Genomic DNA, 22,806 nt, shown 5'->3' with positions numbered 1-22,806 from the left:
TAATTCATGACCATTATTCAACATGGTCCTTCAGTAAATTAGAGCCAAGAAAACCCCAATTTCGTCCATTATTTTATTGTTACCGGAAATTGGAGCAGAAAAAATGCAAAATCTGACAGGCGTGGTTGTCAGTTTAAGGTTGCCATGGCAAACCAGCAATATTGGACATGGCTAAATTACATATCAAAATTTTTTCAATAAAATTTTAGGAAAAGTCAGCAAATTTGGTTGAAATCGGGAAGGACGGTGTATAGGAGTGGCAATTAATAGGGACACAATGTGCCCCCGGTCTACATAGGCCTAAAGGATAAAAGATTTGTTAATGCCAAATGGGGGGGGGGGGGGGTCAATTTCTGGCGTCGTCGTCGTTGTTGTTGTTGTTGTTGTTGTTGTTGTTGTTGTTGTTGTTGTTGTTGTTGTTTTGTTGTTGTTGTTGTTGTTGTTGTTGTGTTAGTGCGTAGGACCTCAATTTGTAGATCATGCAAATGCATGGCATATTTTACATTTTCAACATCTGAACCATGCCTTGAGTCGATATTTCTATTTTCGAGTGAGTGAAGCGAGTGACCGGGCTTGAGAAAATGAATACATATCCTTAAAGATAGCATATCTCTGTCACTGGCGGGAGTGCGAACGTCATGTAATATGCCGATCACATTTCTTCTTCTTCTTCCTCATCCATCTTTTTTTTCTATATGTTTCGCTTGTACAGGGCACTCCTCCTCCAAGAACTGGAGGATGCATCCTCCCCCCCCCCCCCCGGATTTACACCCATGATAAGGTCTACGAGGTTGGATTGTTGGAATAACTCCTGTCCTATCACTTTTATTAGTTATTTCACATTTCTGTATAAAGATACATAGATACATTTTGTATGTTATACAAGACTAAATTTGAAACCACATGGCATAACCAGGGCCTGGATTAACACACGATTTGAATTGGCCCTTTTTTTTTTCTTTTTTTTTTTTTGGTTTAATTTGGGACTTATCTGTCCTGTATGGTATCTGCGTCATATTCCTGCACACTAATGATCTATACTAGTAGTCCTACTACTATTAAGCTTGGACATGAGAATTTCTAATACACCCTCTTCCACTCTTCTTTCATTCGCAACAGAGGGCCTCTTCTCCTCGACAGAATGTGATAGCTCCTCTAAAAATTCTCATCTTTAATTGTTTTATTCGATATAATACTGGTAGCCGCTTCTTCTGTCCATACGTTGGTATACAATCGTAGCTCCCCCACCCCCTTTCCCAGCGATCCTGACCGACCCTAAACACACCCCTAATATTTTCTAGGGTCCTGTTTGGATTAGGATCGTGTAAACCGTTGATTACGCATGCGCAATGATCTAGGACGCCAAACACAAACCGTAAATGCCCGATGCAGAGAGGGGTCGAGGTGCTGCGATCTCGTTTTTTCGTAGATCAACTTGTTGCCTGGATCGGCTCCGCTTGCATGCGCTAAATGCCTAACCTGTGTGTGTCGGCTGATCGATTGTATGCTTTGTCTACCAAACACTTTTTGAAGTCTGCAACTGCTCCAGCTCCCGTAATATGGGTTTCTAGAAAGCAGCTGTAACGATGCCTGTCAGAGCCAAGGTAAGAAGCTGTACAATGATGAAAATTTTCCTGGTTGGCTTAAATTAAAGAGACAAAACTCGCAGAAGAGGGTATTCGTAGTTTGACGTGCGGATGGATGGAATGCGTGTGTGATTGCAATGCAGTGACCAATATACTGGTATTTAAATGTGAAGCTAGTGACTACAGACTACACTCAGTAGGCGTTTTCACATCAGCCCGATAAAAATCCAAGCTCGAGATATTTGTTAATTCCCCCTTTCAGAAAATAGCGCGCTATTTCGAAACATCGGGCTGATGTGAAAACGCCTAGATCCTGTGTACTAAGTAACGTCAGATATTCGAGTTCCCCTTTAGCGAAGAGCTTTAAATTTTTGAATGCGACTCGCAAGGAAGCAGCGTGGACAACATGTTACGAGGATCTAGAACTGCTAAGTGTAGAAGGCCTAACTGTTGAGAGCCCTACCCTAGTAACATTACAGTATAGCTTATTGATCTGTTAAACGTGTTCTGTGACAATGTGCTCGTGTCTTTTATTTTGCAGATTCGGATCCATGTCAGGAGATCAGGGTCACGACACATAACGGTTAACGTTAGATTTCTATCGTAGTATGAAGGCACCCCTGATGAGTCAGTTTTATAGTCAAATTTCAAATTAGCCTGCAAATGTGCCGAATGTTTAAACACTTTTAGTTTGCCTAGGGAGGTCCTACCCAACAGTCATCGACCACTTTTGTAGAATCTAACATTACCTTGTAATTTTATCCTAGAAAATATCCCTCTAACTGTTAACTCAGTTTCACCATAATTTCATTTCACTCAAGGCAGAATACAGTACCGGTATATCGCAGATTCATATCCTGGGCCCTGTCTAACTCTTATAAAACTTGTGATAGAAACCAATCACAAATCTCTTGAAAGCTGCCATCAATCGCAACCTGTGATTGATTGATTGCAGTTCTCCGTCTTAATTTCAATCATAACTTTTTTATAAGATGGATTTGCATTCAATCGTAAAGTTGTGATTGATTTAAATCAATCACAAGTCTTTATAAGATGGGACCCTGAGCTCTGAAGTTTGATTGTTGACTAGTAGTAGTAGAACCGTATGCGCGGAATTCTTTGCGACAATTCTCGGATTACATTTTTTACTGTGCGCCGGTGCAAACTCATTCAGAGCTACCAAGTCTCACGCATTCTGCGTGAGACTCAAGCATTTAGGGGCCGTCTCACGATCTCACGCATGGCACCCATTTTTCACACGCATCGGGTGAAGTCTGCAACTTTGGCCTATAATAATGAGCATAGCTCCAAAGATTAAAGTGATAGTTGCAATTGAAGGTTGTCTTTCAAAATAAGTAAAAAATGGTCACTCAAGTATGCACCTGATGGCTAAAAATTGAAAAAGCTCCCTACCGTGGAAGGCCAAAGGGGGGAAAAACCCCTCCCACACCCTCGCTCGCTGGCACATTCGCGCGCCGAGATGCCGAGCGATGCCGAGTCATGAAAATCTCACTCATAAAAATTTTTTGAACTTGGCATCCCTGCTCATTTTAATCAACCGCCTGCAAGTAAAAAGCCCAAGTGAATGGCAAAGACATGTGTAGTCATGTTTACATCAATCATGTGCATACTAACTATCACATGGAGACTTTCTTCAATTCCGTTTCCTCAGGTTATTTACCTAATTATTAGTATTACTAGATTAGGCTACACCTCACATCCAACTGGACCCCATGGAAGACCAGCTTAACGTAGCTGAATATGGGCTATCCAGCCTTCTTCTCGGATGGAAATGAACAAACAAACAAACAAACCTGTTTCCTCCTGATCCTGGACCTCACAGACACATTTTTCTAACTTCTGCCCAGTGACAGGGCTATGTTAGGAAATGTATGTATGTACACTATACTTACTTTTAATCCAGAGCGATGGTGTACATGTATTTCAGTCAGAGACTGTTCATCGATCAGCATTGTTTGCATCCTCAGCTGCTCTTGATCTAAATATATAGCGTAGGCTAATCTCATCCAGAAATGTATCTTAGACTTTAAAGTTATATTCTAAAAATCCATGGGACGTACACACGTGGCAGGGAGGGATGAAAACTGCTTGAGACCAAGGACTTAATGTAGTAGTACACAGATTTTCTTCTAATGCTCGTCCAACTTATTCTTATTCACAGAGCACGCTGAGACCTCATCTTCTGGAAGAGTATAACAATGTCAATACACCCGACGGTGGCCTGTGCTTATTGAAGAAGAATGAGAATAATTCCACATATCGACCACTCTGTTGGCAAAGAATAAGATAAAAAGTGATACATTGTAATAATGAATACTTTTTTTTTACCATCATACTCAAGATAACTGAATAGCCCTGTATCTGTATAGCTGTGGCATATTATAAATGATCTAGGTTGAGTACTGACTACTGGTACAGAAGTAGAGGTACAAGTATCTAGAGCACTTGGTTGACAAGATAGTAGTCCTGGCTAACAGTACAGTCCAGGAAACCTGCTCATGAGGGAGGCTCCTGCTCTCAAGGATCCCTCCTCATGATCATCCGGGGACATGCTCATGAGGCCCTCTGGGCGAGATGCTCTTGAGGGCCCTTGTTCACTTCTCATCCATCCGACATCCTGACATAAAAATTGTCAGAAGTTCACACAGTGATTTTTTGTTACACGCATGTCCACTCTCCATGTTGGAAAGAAGAAAAAATTTTGTCTACGCTTTTTGACAAAAATCGAGTTTTAATCAACCGATGTGCAGTGACGCACCGAAACATGGGCACTAGCTGGTTCGCTCAATGCAGGGCTGCCGCACATATTGACCTGATCCGACTCGAAATTTTTGGTGCTTTTTTCTGTGGCTCTCACCTCTCCACACATAAATCAAATCAGCCCCATGAAACTGAAGTCTGACATCATTTTACAAATGCACGTAAAGAGAAAAATAAAATCAGAGCTGACCTCATCTTGTGTGTACATGTATATTCCAAATTACTGATATTCCACACTGTCAGAGTAGGAGGGTACTCAAATTTGTCAGCAAACTATTTAAATCACTTTGTAGGTATTGCAGGTTCTATTTCTTTATGAATTCTTCTGCCATCCACCAGCCTTTGGGCGCCTTTTGTGCAAGCGTCCCGTGGCATCCAGCGCATTCCACATAATGCATGATAAATGCTCAACTAGTGAACTACATTTTGTAGCTTTTTAGAAGTCCTGAGTTCAAATGTCATCTTGTACATCAAATGTCAACACTTACAATTGTAATCAAAACTTAGTTTGTGTAGCAGTGATGTAAAAATGCATAGCAAATTAGGATGCGATACCTGGAGATGCATTCTCAAGATTTGCTTATGAAGTGTGGATATGAAAATCTCGCTAAACATGTGATCAGCATTACTCTACAATCCAAGAAATTTAGTGATTATTTCAGAATTATTATGATAATTTGAGAAAGTGTAAATAATTCGCCCAGCGGGGTATACAATGTAAACTCTGGCGCAAAAAATCTCAAGATTTTTTGTCCTGTCATTCAAAACATGCTTGATTGAACAGCGCGCGAACACAAGGGCAAGGGTCACCATTTTAGGTAAATTTCGGGCATGTGCACTGTGGTCAATAAATCATCACAAACGACAATTAGCGGGATATTTCTGTCCATCTGAATTGGTGCCAAGAATCTCGAGATTTGGATTGTGATCATTATCCCATTGTTCTGTCTGTCTTTGGTGTGAATGCAACTAATGAGACTGACTTTAACCAATGTTGAATGTCATGTCTGACCTTGTCCTGTCATCAGAGCATGAGTGAATTTGTCAACATGCAGTTCATAGTGAGCAAAAACAGCAGAGATTCTTCAGATATTGGCTTCTTTTTTTTTTCTGCCAAAATACTTTACTTCTGTCTCTGTAGTTTCAAAGAAAGAGTGAGTAGTGATGTACTGTACAGTGAACATAATAGGCATTATGCAGTTTACATGATATGAGATAGTATTTTGGGAATATGAAACTGCATTAGCACCAGGATTTCTTTGAAGTCTATCACCCAACAAGGTTATTCTACTTTGTAGATACAGGATCTATTGACCTTGATTTAGCCATGACTTATGATATAAACTAAGCAGGTTTGTTTTTCAGTGTGCAAATTTATCTTGCCAGTAATCATGTTGGTACTGCAGATGTACAAGCGTACATGTTCCCAATCCATTTTAAAGGAAACTAAGGCCCAAAAAAATGAGTGTGGATTGAGTGAAAGCATCAATATTAGTAGAACACATCAGTGAAAGTTTGAGGAAAATCGGACAAACCATTCAAAAGTTATGCATTTTAAAGATTTGATGCTGTTACTGCTGGATAAGGAGACAACTACACTTTATGATGTAATTATGGACAACAATCCTTAAGGATACATGTACGGAGGATTCCACAAAACATAATTTTTTGTTGAAAGAACACATTTCATTAACTTGTTACTGACCTAGATGTTAAGGATGATATTTCCCCCCTGCTTTCACATGGGGTAAGTCATGTGCTCTTTCATAGTTGTCTCCCTATCCAGCGATGACAGCACTGAAACATTTAAATAAAAATTCATAACTTTTGAATGGATTATCTGATTTTCCTCAAACTTTCACTGATGTGTTCTATTATTGTTGCTTTTCTATCGCCATCTATATTTGGCCTTTGGTTTTCTTTAGATAGTTATGGACTATCCAGCCTTTGAAGTATTTTGTTGAGCACTGTTAAACTGTAAACAGCATTTGAAATCCACTAAAACATTGAAGTATGCAACTGGGTGCTAGTCAGTGGTGGCTATGCCAAGGTCTCTGTACAATGCAGAATGACATTTGCTGTAGGTGCTGATGTACTAGTTGAATAGCAATTCTTCAGAAGAACCCTGATTTTTTTTTCTCTAGGCCTAGGCGTTGCTCTCAAATGCTCACAGATCCAACTGTTTATACAGTGTATGTCACATACTTTGTAGTTTTGCACTTTGGGACATGTAAGACAATTTAGGGAGTGGTTGAATCACAAAGGAATTACAACGATGGACAATATACACTTGTAAGTAAGACATGTACTTGCAGTATGTATCATCCATTTCTTTGAGAAAACTTAAATTGTTTTCCCACTTTGGAAACAATGCATGTACATTGCATTGTATTAATTACAGAAAGCAAGATTTTCAGGAATTTTTGATTTCACGAACACCAGCTGATCAAACTAAATTTGCCAAAATGAATTTAACACTTTGAATTATGCCGTGAGTATGATATTGACACTTTTGTTCACTTCAAAGCAACTTTCTTTAAGACAAGGAATGGTGCTGAAACCACCTTTAGAATTGTATGCGTTTATCAACAGAGTGTCAGTTGTAACTGAAAAGAATAACAATACGTCAGCAAATCTGTGCCAAAAATAGTCCCACTGGCAGGATCTCTATGATCAGTGGATCTTTATAGGCAATTATGTGTGTGAGAGAACATGAGCAAATAGAATTGATGTGTACTGAGGTAAAAGTCTGTTGTAGCTTATCTTTTAGCCCGACATTATTACTAGTACTCTTCCGTAAATCTAACACTTGAAGTCTCAGGGGAGCTCTTATGGCATGTTTGTTGTATCAACATACAATCTAGATGATGCTGAGTATGTTAGTCTTATGTTCTGGCATTTTACAATCATTCATGCTTATCTGAATGGCTGGGAAGCATGTACATTGTACAATGTACAATGTACACATATCTGTAAATACCACACATTATAGATATTGAACATAGTTTGCATGTATCCCTCATACTACCAACCCCACCCCAAATTATGACATACAAGTGTACAAATGTACATGATACCCTTTCCTTATCTTTCTGTATGGTATTTGTGTGCTGTAATATTCCATGCAAAATTGTACAGGAACTTGCAGATTATGCAATCAATGTGTGTCCTTCACAGCACATACATTGTATATTCACCCAGATAATGTAATTGTAGCACAAGATACTGGAAAATCATTCATATTTTACAGTATATATGAAAGTGCTTTAGCTTTGTGATATTTACAGTAGTTGAAGTACACTGGAATTCCCCAGAACCATTACGAAAGTGTTATAATGTTTTATAGATCAGTGCCCATAGTTTATGGCTGTACAAGACAAAAGAGTATCAAATTTCAAGTTGGCTTGCCATCATCATCAATGGCCTCATATTCACATACATGGGTGCGATGTGCATTCTTGATATCCTCGTATCGTGAATCTAACTTTTGATATAATGACAGTACAACTGTATATTTCAGATTACAGGGGGAGTTGAAGTCGCGAGTGTCATTTTTAGATAATGTCTGTGAATTTGTTCCTTTCATAAATATAATAGTTGAAATGTGCAATATCCCGGCATTATAAAAGGAGGAAAATCAATATGTATAAATATATGTACCATGTCCCCTGCTGTGAACATGAGATAAAGGAATAAGAGTACAAACTTGTATCTTATTCTTATTGTAGTATTAAAAGTGCACTGACAGTGAGCATTCTACAAGTTAAAGGAAACTTCTGAATGATTTTCAGACTTTTATATTTGAATAACTATAAATTGGTTTTATATACTGAGTACAAAATGTCAAAATTTGTAGTGATTGGGATGAGGAATAGGAGTGTGTTCAAACTTTATGACAAATCACAGTGAACAAGGATGATGACTTGGCAGCTTTCCCGTACCCTAAGAATGCATGAATGGGGACTCAAAAAGCTGAACAAAAGATGAAAGCATGCATAAATTCTACACAGGCAAACTTGTTAAGCAAGTGGTATCATAATGGATTACATTGCTGCATTTCTGAAGTATTTGAGCCTCCTATATCACCGTTCTTGTTCAGTGTGATTTATTTGGGATTTTCCAGAGTGTTGGTTTGTCTGCTCAAGGACCACAATAAATTCCGCAAATCTATACAAGGAGAGCTCTGTTGATTTTAATATGTATTAGATGATGTGAAATTATAAAATTTGTAAGGACTTCCCTTACTTCATGTACATTGCCATCACATTGATTTGTATTGTCTACAGCATTCTTCAGAGTATCATAAAAAGTTTCGGTGGAATGACTCCGTCAAGTCCTCATCATTCACTCCAACCAAGGAGCAGCAGGCCCTTAAAGCTGGGCTCTCGTCCGTGGACTTTGGTAAGTATTTCCATCAATCACATGAGCTTGAAGCCAATTAAAGATAGTTTCTATAATTAACTGATGGACCAGTTTGCCCACTACACCAATCAACATCAACCAGAAAATCTGTGTCACTTTCATACACTACATGACTGTGCTGAACATGTTATCATTCTTTAGACCTGGATTTTACCTACAATGCTATACACATGTACATGTATGTACAGTGTTTCCTTGCCTTACATTTCACCCCTCTTTGTCATGCCTGTGTCACCTATTCCTCCTGATCACTGAAAGTCTACTGACCCTGTTGGCCCATTCAAAGCCAATTATTTCATGCAACCCCAATGCAAGGAAGCATTGTATGACTCGGTCGGGACTCGTCTGAACCTTCACACCATTTATACACATCAAAACAAAATATTGTCTTCAGTGTTACAGTTGACCCAAAGCTTTGCTCATTCAGTAATCTTTTACCTTGTCTGAAGTGGCACACTTATACTGTACATGATGTGTAATATGCTATATCTGTTTATAGGATTGTGAAGGAAAAAGAAACTTTGACAAACATATTTTGACATGATTTGCCAGAGTTTGACTTCAGTTTTGACAGGAGATGAGCAGAGTCCTCTGACGCTTGTCTTTCATTGCCTTCTTTCTATTAACAAAAAAAAAAATGTCTTTTCAGCGGAGACCTATGCTATAACCAGGGAGCCAGCCCTGCAGAGACGCAGAAAGCCCATCCCCGTGGACAACAAGATGACCTATACGACAAAGCAGTATATGGCAGCCATAGAATCTGATGCATCTCTCGAGAGCGATGATATTGGGAAGCCAAGCAGAAAGCCAGGGACGTCCCTCGCCAAAACATATGTGCGGAGAGACAGCAGCGTCTTGAAACGAGATAGCGGCGCTACAAAAAGCAGGTTAGAATAAGCCACACATGAATAATATTGATCATTCAAAATCACAAAAATAGAATTTCAGGATTATTTTGTTCTTTTTCTGTCCACTGCTTCTATATAGTGTGAATTGAGGTGTTTCCCTCTAATAGAAACTGTGGTGTGTAAATAGTATGGTTGAGTGCTCAAGGTAATTTCTATCCCAGCTCTATTGCCTGCATAGTCTGATACCAAGGAAGAACATATCCACTGATTTTACTACAGCATTAGTTGAAATTGTCTCAAAGAAATAGCGGTAGGTTCTGTTAGAGAAAGGAGGGGAAGGAGACAAAATTAAGCGGAGAAAATAAAATATACCCAAGCAAGTGGGTTATACGCGTTAGCAGGTGTTTGTACAACACATGTAACATTTCTTTGTGTGTGTTTGTGTGTGTCAGAACAAAATAGAAAGTAATAAGGTACAGTTTACACCTTGTGCATGTTAGATTAAGTTGGTAGCTTTTCTGCTAATGTTTGTCTATTTGATATTAAAAGGTTGACTTCTTTAAGGCTCAATGAACATGTACACCATATTGTAGTTGAATGTAATGCAGTCATGAATTGGCAGCTGAAGTCCTTTCGATATCATATGAGTACTACAGCATGTGGAGTTCAACAGATTTTCTTTCATTTGAGATATTTTGTTGTTTTCATGTTTCATTTTTGTCACGACCACTCAGAGAGGCCACAGAGAAGGAAGTAAAGACCCAGAAGAATAATGCCATAGCAGCAAAAACTCGCGTCATCACTAATGCCAGGGCACCGCCCCCTCCAGCCACAAAGAGAAAGGACCCGCCCACGCCTGTGAAAACAGCCAAAGGCCCTGTGACTACAAAGACTGAGAGGCCTAGCAGGGCAGGTGGCGATACTCATAAAGCCAATGGCAAGGCACCACCAGAGGTGAATAAGATTTTTTTTTCCATTTTTTTTTGAATGGCAAACACCATTTTTTCATGCTGCTGGATTTCAATTTCAATTGCTGCACATCAATAGATGATATGTGGGCACATGTCTTTCAGGACAATCTTATTCCATGTTCGTTTGCAATAGGATGCCACATTAGATTTATTGATAAAGTTATTTCATTGGATTGATATCTATATGTCATGAACTTATGAAGTTTTGTTTTGTTTTGTTTCATTTGTTTGTTTGTTTGTTTGTTGATTGGTTTTTGTTACCCACAATAGCTTGTTCGCTGGGTAATTTTGTGTCAAAGCATAAGAAGCATTCAAGAACAACATAGTACTAGCTGACATCAGGCAGTAAGTCAAGCATATGCTCTAGCAGCATGAAGAAAAGTGTTACATGCCTTTAGAACCATTTATGGATAATTTCAACTTGTGAAAGTGTTCACACATTTCATGGTCTTTGATATGAATGCAATGAGATTGCGAAAGGACTGCCACAGACAGACAGACAATCGTAAAGCAATTCTTTGGGTGCCTTTCAGGGCAGAGGCATAAAAATGAACACATGTTAATGTTTTGTTTTCACTTGGTCATGAAAAGTCTGTGATTAACAGTAACATTTACCAAATTTTTGCCTGTCTCCTCGTAATGTGACTGAAGACCGATGAGGCCCTTCAGTACAGGGCTGGTATAAGGGCCCGACCAGGGGGACCAAGATACTCGTCTGAGTACCAGAGGCAGTTTGCATGGAAGCAGCCATCGGCCAAAGAATCCCCGCTCATGGCTGCAGAACAGGTTAGTCCCTGGCCAAGGAGCAAATGCCCGTGTTCTTCATTAAGTGGCAAAATAACTGATGACCAACAGTATTCCACTTAACCCATTATTTCAAGTGTCAGTAGACAGACAACTTCATGTGTTCAAGAAAAACAATAGCAGCTCAAAACAATAGGACTACTATATCACAACTTCACTGGTTAAAGGAGATCTAGACAGACCTTGATGCATGAATTTTCCGATCACTGGGAAAAAAAAAATAAGCAGAACCATAAGTTATAGGGATTGTATAGTTTTGGTTGAGACCTAATTTCAGGTTTCTAAAATTTTTTGGTGAGATAATGAGAAACCTCTATGAAATATGAAAGAGCATGTAATTCCATGAGGAATTCAACATTTATTTGATGAAAATTGGTTTTGAAATGACTGAGATATCCAAAACAGAGTGATTCTAATAAAGTGTGGGACCCACATTTTATTACGATCGCTTTGTTTTACTTTAATCTTGGATGTTTCAGTCATTCCAAACCCGATTTTCATCAAATAAACTTTGAATTCCTCTTAAAATGGTATGTTCTGTACTATTTCATAGGTTTTTCCTTGGTATCTCGCAAAAAGTTAAAAGCCCAATTCTCATCTCCACCAATACTGTACCATACTTTTAAGTACCTAGTAAAGCTTAGCTTTTAGAGCATTTGAAGGCTCGATGTGTACTGAGAAGAGATTGAATGTGGTTGGAATGGGTACCGACACCTTCTGTGTTACCATGCCTAAACCTGCATGTGTTCTAAATTCTTTTATGCATACAATTAAACAGATGCCTGTGGGATTATGCACTTCTTCAGTAGTCAAATTATGCTTAAAACTGGCATCAGTGATAACAAATTTGTTGTTTTCATTGTGGCAGATGGTTCATAACTCCAATGCCAACTTAGCTCCCTATGTCCCCGACAAGATCCCACGGCACAGCGAGTACCAGCGACAGTTCAAGCAGCAGCAGCAGCAGCCGGGGCATTCATCTGCCCAAGACCAGCTTATGCAAAATGCCCAGCAGGAAATCAAGGCCAAATACAGAGTCAAAACAAAGGTGTGTGTGATGTACGACTCACTAACAGCCCGTGATATATCAAACTTCAGAGCTGTCAATCCTTTAGTGTCTTTGCACTCAAGTCTGCCCAAAGCTGTATGTTTGGAGTTTGTCAGTCAGTTGATCTGTCTGCGGTCTCTATACTGATTTATCCAGAATGTCTCTTTTTTCCCCCCAAATATGCAGGAGTAATGCGCAGAACAGTCAGTCAGATTTTAAAGGTCCTGTTTACCTTTGGGAGCAGTGATTTAAAAAATTTTCAAGATATCACATTTGATGTATATGTGTAGGCCTGTTGTATCACAAAACATCCTACCATATAAAATTTTCGCAATAAAGCCTAAAATATACAGAGATATCAGTATTTCTCTCAATAAACCATAACTGTAGACGGTTTAGTCTGGAAACATTTTTATTATAACTATTGTTCACATTTTGTGTATTTGACAATACTTGACATCGATAATACGGCTTCAAATTTTTACAGTGGTTTCTATTCCTAACTCACATTTTATAACTATTTTAAAGCACCAATGCTTGGTTGTTGTTTCATCTGCAATTGGTAAATTAAGCCTTTTAAGAAACCTGAATTCAGGGTAACATAAGATGGAGTAACCCTTTTATAAGTAAACATCAAAGATCAACAGCTCATTCAGAAATTAAGTTTTTGTGCAAAGCTTTTGTGCAGAAATTCTTGATTTAGCCCAGATTATTATGTTCATAGATTCAGAATGCATCTTGGTTGTAATCAATGGAAACATTGATTACAGTCAAACTTTTTGATTAGTTGAATTGCATGTAGATAAAAGGCACAACATTATTGAAATATTAGATTGGATACTGAATGAATGAAGAAATATCAATATCAGAGGGTGCAATTTGAGGGATGCATTGTGACTGTTCATTCATGAGCATGATGTTATCCATTTTTGTGAAATATCACAGGACAATTGACCTTAATGGTCAGAAATTTGGCAGTAAATCTGATAAAATCATTTATAGTCATAGACAGCTGGCCACATAAAAGTGACGTATTAGATATACTTCAAATACTGTAAAACATGATATATTCGTGGCACGAAATTTTCGCGAATTGCAGCCGACGGCCCTTTTTGTGACGAGAAATTTTCGCGAATTGCCCTTGCGTTCAATGCATATAGTGTAGAGAAGAAATTTCGCAAATCTTAGCCCTTTCTTGTTTGTATTCAAATGTACCAGCAGTGATTTCAGAGAAGTAATGTCTTGATCATTCATGACATTTAATTATTTACCCTTACCACATTTTTGATACATTTAGATATATAACAGTGACCTAGAGTATGATTTATGTTGAGGCATAATAGCATGCTGTCATTATCAAAATAGATAATTGAATTGATCAAGACCTTGCGGTTACTCTCGAATTCATGTATTTGTATGTAATGACAAAAGGTAGGCAAGATTGGTGACTACTTTTGATTTGTAGTACAAAAGTTGAGCATATGGTCATTAATATGTTTGTTTGTTTCTTTGTTTGTTATTGTTATATATTGCAGAATAAGAAAAGTAAGAGAGTAGGAATAGCCCCAGACAGAATGCCCCCAGCTGGTGTGGTGTCCGTCATATCCCATGATGACCCAAGGCTCCTGAAACAGTCCCAGAATCCTCAAAGACCGTTCTTTCCACATGCAGCCACCAGGTCAGTAGCACTCTCTGAATGTCATACCAGCACCATTTCCTTACATCTCAGTATTGTGTCTCTGGCAGGATTAGTCGAGAGGTAAAGGGTTCCAAAAATGGTGTGAAAAATTAATTTTAAGAAAAAAAAATATATCACAAATCATTCTTACAAGTGTTTAGTGCACTGTTTCTCAAAATGATTAATATTGATTCAAATCAACTTCCATGGAACTACTCTGGTTCCATTGGTAACCACTCTGTTACCATGGTGATATACCAGATAAAGATGTGAATATTGAGGTGCATACTTCAGATTCTGCCATGTACGTCTACCAGTACATCACATGCACATTATTGCTGTATTTTCATGGGATGCCATAGCTGTATTAAAGATGTCATATGTCATCATTACATTGTTGACGTTCCAGTCATTTTGATACTTGCACCACCAGGACCAATAGTGCGATATTTGTACTGTGTACAACTGTACAAGAACCTCGAAAAAGTGGCGAACTTGCTCTGAATAAATCCTGTGTGTATTTATTAGAATATTGATGAATTGGCAAACTGTTTACGGGTTCTGGCTGTGTTTCAAATATGTGCAGGAAGTGGAGGACTGAATACAAGTCAAACTTCAAGACTCCACAGCTGTTCAGCTACGAGAATGGGGTATGGAAAGGAGCGGACCCCCCACACGTCCAGCCCAGGGATGACGCGTCGGATGCGGGCAAGCCACTACAGAGGTCAAAGTCTGTTGGAGACATACCATCATGGTTTGCAGAGGTGAGGAACAGTCATGGTATTTTCATTCCTGTACTTCTTAGCTCTATGTGTATATTCTTTTGGCAACACCTGATCAAACTGTGTCAGTGGTGATCTGCACATGATATCAAGTTGTAGAACTTTGAAGTGAGGGCCTTTTGAGATCAGCAAATGTGAATCATTATTCAGAAACCTGGAATAAGCTTTAGATAGCACACCACTTCTGCCGAATAATTCATTTAGTCAGGTAAACCAATGAAATTGCTAGTAAGATTTGCCCAGTTACATCTGCCATCAATGCAGAAACTATTATACATTTAAGCCTCTTCAAATGGAGCTCTGTTGATTGTTGGGTGGTAGAAGGCTTAACAGTGCACCACGTATTCTTTCTAGGGTATGTGTGTGGCCCTGAAAAGGGCTTACCCAAACCCGACGTTTCCGCAAGCATGTTCTCGCCATTCTCAAGGGAATGGACTTGTCTTTTCAGGCCACACACATACCCTAGAAAGAATACGTGGTTCACCATTAAGCCTTCTACCACCCAACGTTCTACCGCCACGGAACCCTTCAGAGATTTCCTCTGTTGATTGGTTGTGATTTTCACCACCAAACGCTTGTAGTGAAATCCAGTAATTCAGATGTGTAAGTCAAAAACTCAAACAGGTCTCCAGTGGTCCTTGGGCTTACTTCTCTTTGGTGGTTTGACTTGTCTATTAAACATGACATCCCTTGCTCACTTTCCTTCCAATTACTACAGTGAGAGGGCCTTTGACAAAGACTAAAATCCACTACATTCAGAACAATACTCATCCAAGTACTAGAATATAACCGTGTGCATCATAGTCATAGTAATTTGACTCAGATTTATGTGACTGGGTCTTGACTCATATTAATCCAGGAGTTTTTTCTCGATTGAGACGATATATTTCTTTACCAGTTACTTTTGAAATGTAGTCCTTTTCAGTTGACTTGAATAGAAAAGTTTATTCTGCAATGTTTATGTAGTGCATTGGTTTCCTCTCCCTTGAGTGCATGGCTGGCATTGTATCACTTGGCACTGGACCAATTGTGTTGTTAGCCAAGTAACTTAGAACTACATTGTAAGAGTTGACAATCTACATATTAATCATGCCAAATGTTTTGGTTTTCATTTTCATCAAGTTAGCTATGTAGATACCAGACGTCAGACAGCAATATGGCATTTGGTTGTGAATTAATCAGATTGATCATGAGAAGACTTGTTTCATTGTCAATACTTCTGCACTTGAGTATCAAGTAAACTAAAGTACAGGGTACTTTTATTACTTTACTTTACCCATCAGCGTAATATGTTGATGGGTAAATTGATTTCAGAGTTAAACATCAATAGTTTGTGTACATTACAAACTGGGGGAAGCCATAAAGTCATGCTTATATGTCTCTGATACATCAAATCAAGAAATACATGTGAATTATCTCTGTCTCTTTTGCATGGTATACAAAAGTGCAATTATCAGGTAGTGATTTCTAACACACATTTCCCATGGCCCCTGCCCAAGTATAATCGAGACTCACCCTCAACGGGTTAAAGGTAAGAGGCAATAGCAGGTGCTTCAGTTTATTGGTTTGATCACCACTCCCTGCTGATGCCTAATACATGTAGTCATGTTATATGTGTGTATGCCTTTTCCCATTTCAAAATGGCAAACTTTCTTTCCCCAGGGGAAAAAACAGGATAGTCCCACATGCCTCAAAGGCATGTTTCCAGTCATTAAAAACAATAACAAAAACAAAACAAAAAACGGTATACAAACCCATTGAAATGGTCTAGAAATGAAGACCGAACCCTTCGGGTAACACACAATCATCATGAATACCCTAAGCAGTATTAGAACAGATGACTGGATGAGAAAAGAGATGGATATATATAATATCATGTAGAAACAAGAAGTCAATTCACTTGGAACCTCCCCGCCCTTCCCAATCCTTTCTCTCCCCCAGGTTATGGAACTCCGTGAGAGGGCCAAGGAATACCAAAAACGGTCCCGTGGCACCCACTTCTCCAGGGAGCATTTGGCCCAGCTCATAGCGGCCCAGGCCAAGTTGTGGGAGGAAACGGCCAACGGTCAGCAGAGCGCGTCCAGCTCAGTGTCCGGTCGGACATCAGGATCTGAGAAGAAAGAGTGAGTTTTACGAGGACAATCAAAATTTGGGAAATGGCATGTGTACCCTATGTCTATGTACTTGATTTCTCGTAGTAAATTTAGTTTCTACCCAGGGTAAACTTTTCAGTGCAAGTAAAACTCTTTGAGCGAGCTTTGCCGTTGTGGGGCCGCTGTGGCATAGTTGATAAGACTCCCGACTCCCAGTCGGAGGGCCCGAGTTCAATTGCCGGTTTCCCGCCCAGTGCTTATGTCCTTGGACAAGATGTTTATACCCACCAGGTCCCTCTCAACCGAGGTGTATAAATGTGTATCTGGCAATGCTAGGGTAATAATAGTAGCAGGGCCTTCTGGTAGAGCAGTGGCAACACTGAAGAGGCTGCCCTGGATAAAGAAGACGTTGTTGTTGTTTACCACAGCACTGCCAGGTACCCATATTTGCAACATAGTCAAGAGGAACAGAATAGGTAGATCACCCTGTCCAAGGATGTATTAAGGGGGCTGGATTCAAACTCGTGGTCCCCTTTTTTCTTTCCCATTTTTTCTCATTGTATGAATGCCAAGACTATGGGATGGCCAACAACAGCTCGTCACTATCATATACCTAATGACAGTATGTCGTGCCGGATTGAATGACTTTGCTGTGCACCTGTCATATGTAATAATGCACCTCTGTGAGGAAGTAAGAGAACCCTCTCAGGAGTACCACATCAGCATCGAAATTAACTTGCACTTCAGTAGCTTAGAGATCAAAGATTAACTGAACTGTGTATACCTGTGTCATGTATTCATTGCAAGACTGTCTGAACCCACATTGTTTTGAAATGAGAGGCAATCATCATGAAAGATAATTTCAGAGCACTCTGCATTCAAGCACAGTGCTTTTGTAGCTTCTTCTGCATCTTCAGTGACAGTCACTCTACTTCAGAGTGTTCTGTGTGCTGGTCTGCATGTGTGCCTTGAACAAATGAATAACTGTGATGAGGAGAAAACTTCAAAGCTTTGAGCTTCTTTAGAAACCTCAGCAAAGTTGCTCACTCTCAGCAAGAATTACCAGTACAATGTTTATAGATGTTTGATCAGGGTCAGAATATATTTTATAACTCTGTTGATGCACAGCAAAGTTTCCAAGATTCCAGGTAAAGAAGAGGCCAGCCTTCACAAGTTACTCCCAAATATCTGCCTCATATAATATCTTTAATCTGATTCACTGAATATAAACACCATACAGACTTCTGAAGAAAATATTTCTTATTTCCAAAATTTGTATACAGTAAACCTTGGATAAGTCGACGTTGAGTGAGTCGAAAATCACTTAACTCGAAGCAAAATAAAAAGTCCTGATTTTTCCCTATGTATTTTCTCTAAGAAATATGTGGATAAGCCGAAGTACGAAAGTCGAATTTCGGCTGTGTCGAAGTAAAACATTCGGTCCCTTTTATACAAAATACACGTTTACATCACTTGAGCCGAAGAAGATTTGTCTGGCATTCTCATTACATTTAGAGAACAAAAAAATTGGCATGTCGCAGAACCCCGTCCCTGACCTGCTGCAGGTATTTTAAAGCAAGCACACTCATCGTACCGCTCCGCACGCATGTCGAATACATAACATATACACATGTATTCACACAGCACATCGATCCATACTTTATCCATACACACAGCACATCCATACTTTATCCATGTCAAGCCAGAACTCCTTGGTCAACCAATCGCTGCTTCAATATTTTAGTGACAGGCCAAGTGGGCGGAGCTTGTTTGTGCGTGCCCGGCTGGCTGTATAGTTTTGTTCAATGGAGGTGGGATGGGCCTGGGAGAGTGTTTGTCTCAGGGTAGGTTGACAGAGATGAAAGCACGCAGCTGAGAGAATCTGCCAGCAATGGCTACCTATGTTGCACCATAGACATAGCACATGCACATTGCCACATTAGCGCAGACATTCTCAGAACTACGTTTAACTACTAGTATTGATACAAATTTCATGTTCAATTTAGAACAAAATAAGAACATTATCTTCAAGAACAGACAAATTTGAATGCAAACACACACGCACGCACACACACACACACACAAATGCATGCAAATGTACTATAATACATATGTACATAACTGTGAGTCGAAAAAAATAGACTCTCGCGAGAGTCGAAGTTCACTTAAGTCGACGCATTTTTTTCAGTCCCGAGAGCTTCGACTCATGCGAGGTTTACTGTATTTGATATCCTACAAGAACACGCACAAACACATTTTTGCTGTTGAGTGGCTGCTTTGATTAAAAATATTCCAGTGACGGAATGTCATTGTGCTTTTAAAGTAAATGTACTCTCTGTGAACATGTATTCTGCACTTAAGGAAATCAGCTACTGTCAAGAAATATTCATTTCTCTCTCTGCCTTGTTTCTTTACATTAAAACACACACATCAACATTGTAGTGAACAGAAAGAAAAACTTGAGAGAGATGTCCCAGTTGAGCAGAAAGCACCACCAGTCAAGAAGCTCCTCTACAAACCCAGTGACCAAAGCTCACCAGAGGGCGACAACCGCAATCATATTTCAGCCCCACAGAATAGGAGGTCAAGGTAAGAATATATCACATGCTCATCATGGAGTGGGTGACTTCAAGTTCATTGCTAGTGTTGGCACTGATGATATATCCGCATCAACTGCCTTAATCGAGCTGTAACATCAATTGTATTGGACAAGTGATATGAAAGGAGAATCAAAATGCCATAAATTTGTAAAAATCTCGAAAATAGCGTTTACACAGAACTAACGTCAGCATGAGCACCAAACTTGGGCTGCGTTTATCTAAAAATTTTCTGAGGCAGAATCACGATCCTAATATGCGTTTGAGGCATTTTCAGGGGTTAGATAAACGCAACTGTGGTTTCAAACGCGTTTCGGAACGCCGTTTTGAAACACCTCTCAAAGGGTGTTTTGAAATGCGTTTGAGACCAGGATCGCTGTTCTGTGAGTAGATAAACGCAATGCCGTTTTGAAACGCGTTTATATCTCAAGGTCAAATCCCAGCTGTTTCCGGTTGTGCTCTCTGCCCATTATTTGTGTGTGACTGATGAGGCAGGTTTGATGGTATGAAGTTGACCTTTACTTCCCGGGTCAGATGGCGCAAAGCAGCTGCGCAGTGACACCACTGGAATCGGGATTGTATGATGGTTAGATAAACGCGGCTCCTCAAGAATCACGTTTCAAACCACATTTACAAACACCGTTACAAACGCGTTTGGAAACGTGATTCTCTCTCTCAAGTAAGATAAACGCAGCCTTGAACTCACCCAGTGAGTGCCTCATTGTTTATCGTTTAATCAGTGTTTGCCTGTTTGCAAGAACCGTCCTTTTCGTATGCCTATTCCTACCTATACATACATATATATATATATATATATATACACTGTATATATATATAATATGTATGTTCTGCTCATCATCTTCTTATTCCCAATGCCAGTTTACACCATGTTGAAGCTGACCTTTATATGAAGAGTAAAATCAGACAGACACAATGGTATAGGTTACATCAAAATCAGATGTGAAATAAGAAAGTTATGGATCTTACAAGTTTCACATGCTTTTCCACCAGATACTGTAAGTGTATCAGCAATTGTGGTAGCAGATAACATTTTAAATTACTACATGAACACAAATTATTTCATGTCGATATTTGCACAATGGCATCGCCGAAAGGGAGCCTACTTTTTGGAGAATACATCAACATGTTTTTACGACTGGAGCAGGTAAACATTCCACAATGCGAGTCTAAAGGTCACTTTTCTGCATGCATGCTGAGCATGGGACCAGATTACCAGTCATGTGTGAGTGTGTTTCATGCATGACTGCATACAAATGTCCAAGCCACTCAAATTGAAATTGTGTGCTATACTAATAGATGTTAAAGGGACGCAGTCCTCACGAAATTAAAAAAAAATATGTTGTTGTTGGTACCTCCAATGAACTACTTTCATCAGAAATAAACTTTCAAATCACCAAATAAGCTCGTACATTTTGGTTAAAAAAGTGTGACTCTGCAAATGAACAAGTCTTGGCGGAGAGTCATACGTCATCGATGCACAACTCTTTCCAGCGGTGTTCTGCTTGTCATCCCTAATTATTTATAAATACATGTTTACTATTTATTTTTATATTGATTGTATATATAAATAAGCTTGAAATATTTTGTTTGAAATAATAAAGCCACATATTGTCACATTTTATGAAAAAATCAGATATGATCATTTGAACACTTAAATTGGTTTTCTGAGGCACAGCTGTCAACTTGAGAGTAGGGCATCAATGACGTTGCACCTTTTGGCAGGCTCTTACATGATCGCTTGCAGGAATTATTTTTTAGAAATCGCGTACGGAGACAATTTTTGATGTCCATGCGTATAAATTGGTGAAAGGTTATATTTTTTACTCTTCTTAATTATCAGTACAGTGAAAATCTCAGGACTGCTTCCCTTTAAGATTTTAATTATTGGAATGTTCTATCAAAATCAGCTATGCTTGTGACATGGATTGTGAAGTCATGACAAGATTCTGTGTGACATTTGAACAACACTCGTGCATGACTCGGTTTAGAGGAAGGTCCTCTTGCATTAACAGGAGTTTTTTTAGTCTTGTTCTGTCTATTGACATCTGTTTGGAAATCATTGGTGCACCTGTAACTACATCACAGCATGTAGTGGTATACGAATAATTTATGAGTTGTGAGTGCATAGGGCACGAATATCGCACGAGGCGCGAGATAAGCCACTGGTCTATTCAACAAGGCGCGTAGCGCCGCGTTGAATAGACCAGTGGCGAATCTCGCGCCGAGTGCGGTATTACGTGCCCCAATGCACGAACAAAATCATAAATTATTCGTTTTATACAACACCTTGTCCACAATCACAGTACTAAATTAGTGACCGCTAACTCAGGAAGGCCCAAAAATAAATGTAACAATTAGGCCGAGTATTGTAAACCACCCTGTGTACTGCTTTCAAACACTCGTCATGATTCAACCACACAGTCACAGGAATCACAAACTCCGCAGGGTCTATACCCATTCTACGCTAACGTTAGATCGAGTTAGGCCTGACTGTTAAGCCTACCTGAGATGTCGGTAGATCTAGTAGTAGGTCTAGACTTTCTCTATTTCCGAAAATGATTTTGTATAAAAACACAGAAAAATAATCAAATTACGGTTTCTCAACTTGAAATGAAGTCTTGATTTTGGGATCACTGTGGTCCACGTAGCAGATCAGAGTCAAAACTAAAAACACAGCAGTAGGTAACTAGGTAGGCCGCAATACATGCAACTAGCTAGGTAAAGTAGCTGCGCGTACACGTTAACGTTGCAGTACTCCGCCGCGACTGGTCTGTTTACCGGCAGCGCATCGCAGCGCAGCCGGCCAGCACGTACAATGTAGTTTGCTGGCGCTTTGCTGCTGTGAGCCACAGAACTCTGTGAGCGGCCATGCATTAGTAGCCCCCCACGAAGCCGTGCTATAGTACCTTCGAGCCATGCAATAGGCCTATGCCAGGGGCCTATTGTATGGCTGTCACTCTCAATGAGTTTGGTAGGTATTTTCTATTGAATGTCATGTGACATGTTCTTGGCCAATCACAATTCGACATCATTCTGAGGTGTTGTATAATAGGGAATATCAGTTACCCCAGGTGTGACTTGGAATGAGGAAACAGGCGAGATCATGTGCTTTTTTCCGGGGGGGAGCAATTTAAAGGAATAATATTCATTAATATTCATTGATGTAAAGCTTTCT

General features: G+C 39.5%; 1 protein-coding gene across 1 annotated transcript in view; it reads left to right on the top strand.

The window, feature by feature from the left end:
- Nucleotides 1–1,430: 1,430 nt before the first annotated feature.
- The window catches only part of LOC139711102 (nuclear protein MDM1-like), a 42,474-nt gene continuing 21,098 nt past the window's right edge, over nt 1,431–22,806 (top strand). Inside the window, exons 1-10 of the mRNA XM_071623018.1 lie at nt 1,431–1,604; nt 8,654–8,768; nt 9,439–9,676; nt 10,372–10,591; nt 11,260–11,394; nt 12,281–12,460; nt 13,996–14,138; nt 14,725–14,902; nt 16,862–17,043; nt 19,456–19,602. Of these exons, the coding sequence (XP_071479119.1) occupies nt 1,587–1,604; nt 8,654–8,768; nt 9,439–9,676; nt 10,372–10,591; nt 11,260–11,394; nt 12,281–12,460; nt 13,996–14,138; nt 14,725–14,902; nt 16,862–17,043; nt 19,456–19,602 (1,556 nt within the window). The 5' untranslated portion in view covers nt 1,431–1,586. The remainder of the gene's footprint in view (nt 1,605–8,653; nt 8,769–9,438; nt 9,677–10,371; nt 10,592–11,259; nt 11,395–12,280; nt 12,461–13,995; nt 14,139–14,724; nt 14,903–16,861; nt 17,044–19,455; nt 19,603–22,806) is intronic.

This window comes from Diadema antillarum, unplaced genomic scaffold, assembly GCF_040938485.1.
Source record: "Diadema antillarum isolate AM-2024a unplaced genomic scaffold, OU_Dant_1.0 seq00001609_RagTag, whole genome shotgun sequence".
Lineage (NCBI taxonomy): Eukaryota > Metazoa > Echinodermata > Echinoidea > Diadematoida > Diadematidae > Diadema > Diadema antillarum.
The sequence above is the reverse complement of the archived record's forward strand: the minus strand, read 5'-3'. Positions and strand labels throughout refer to the sequence as shown.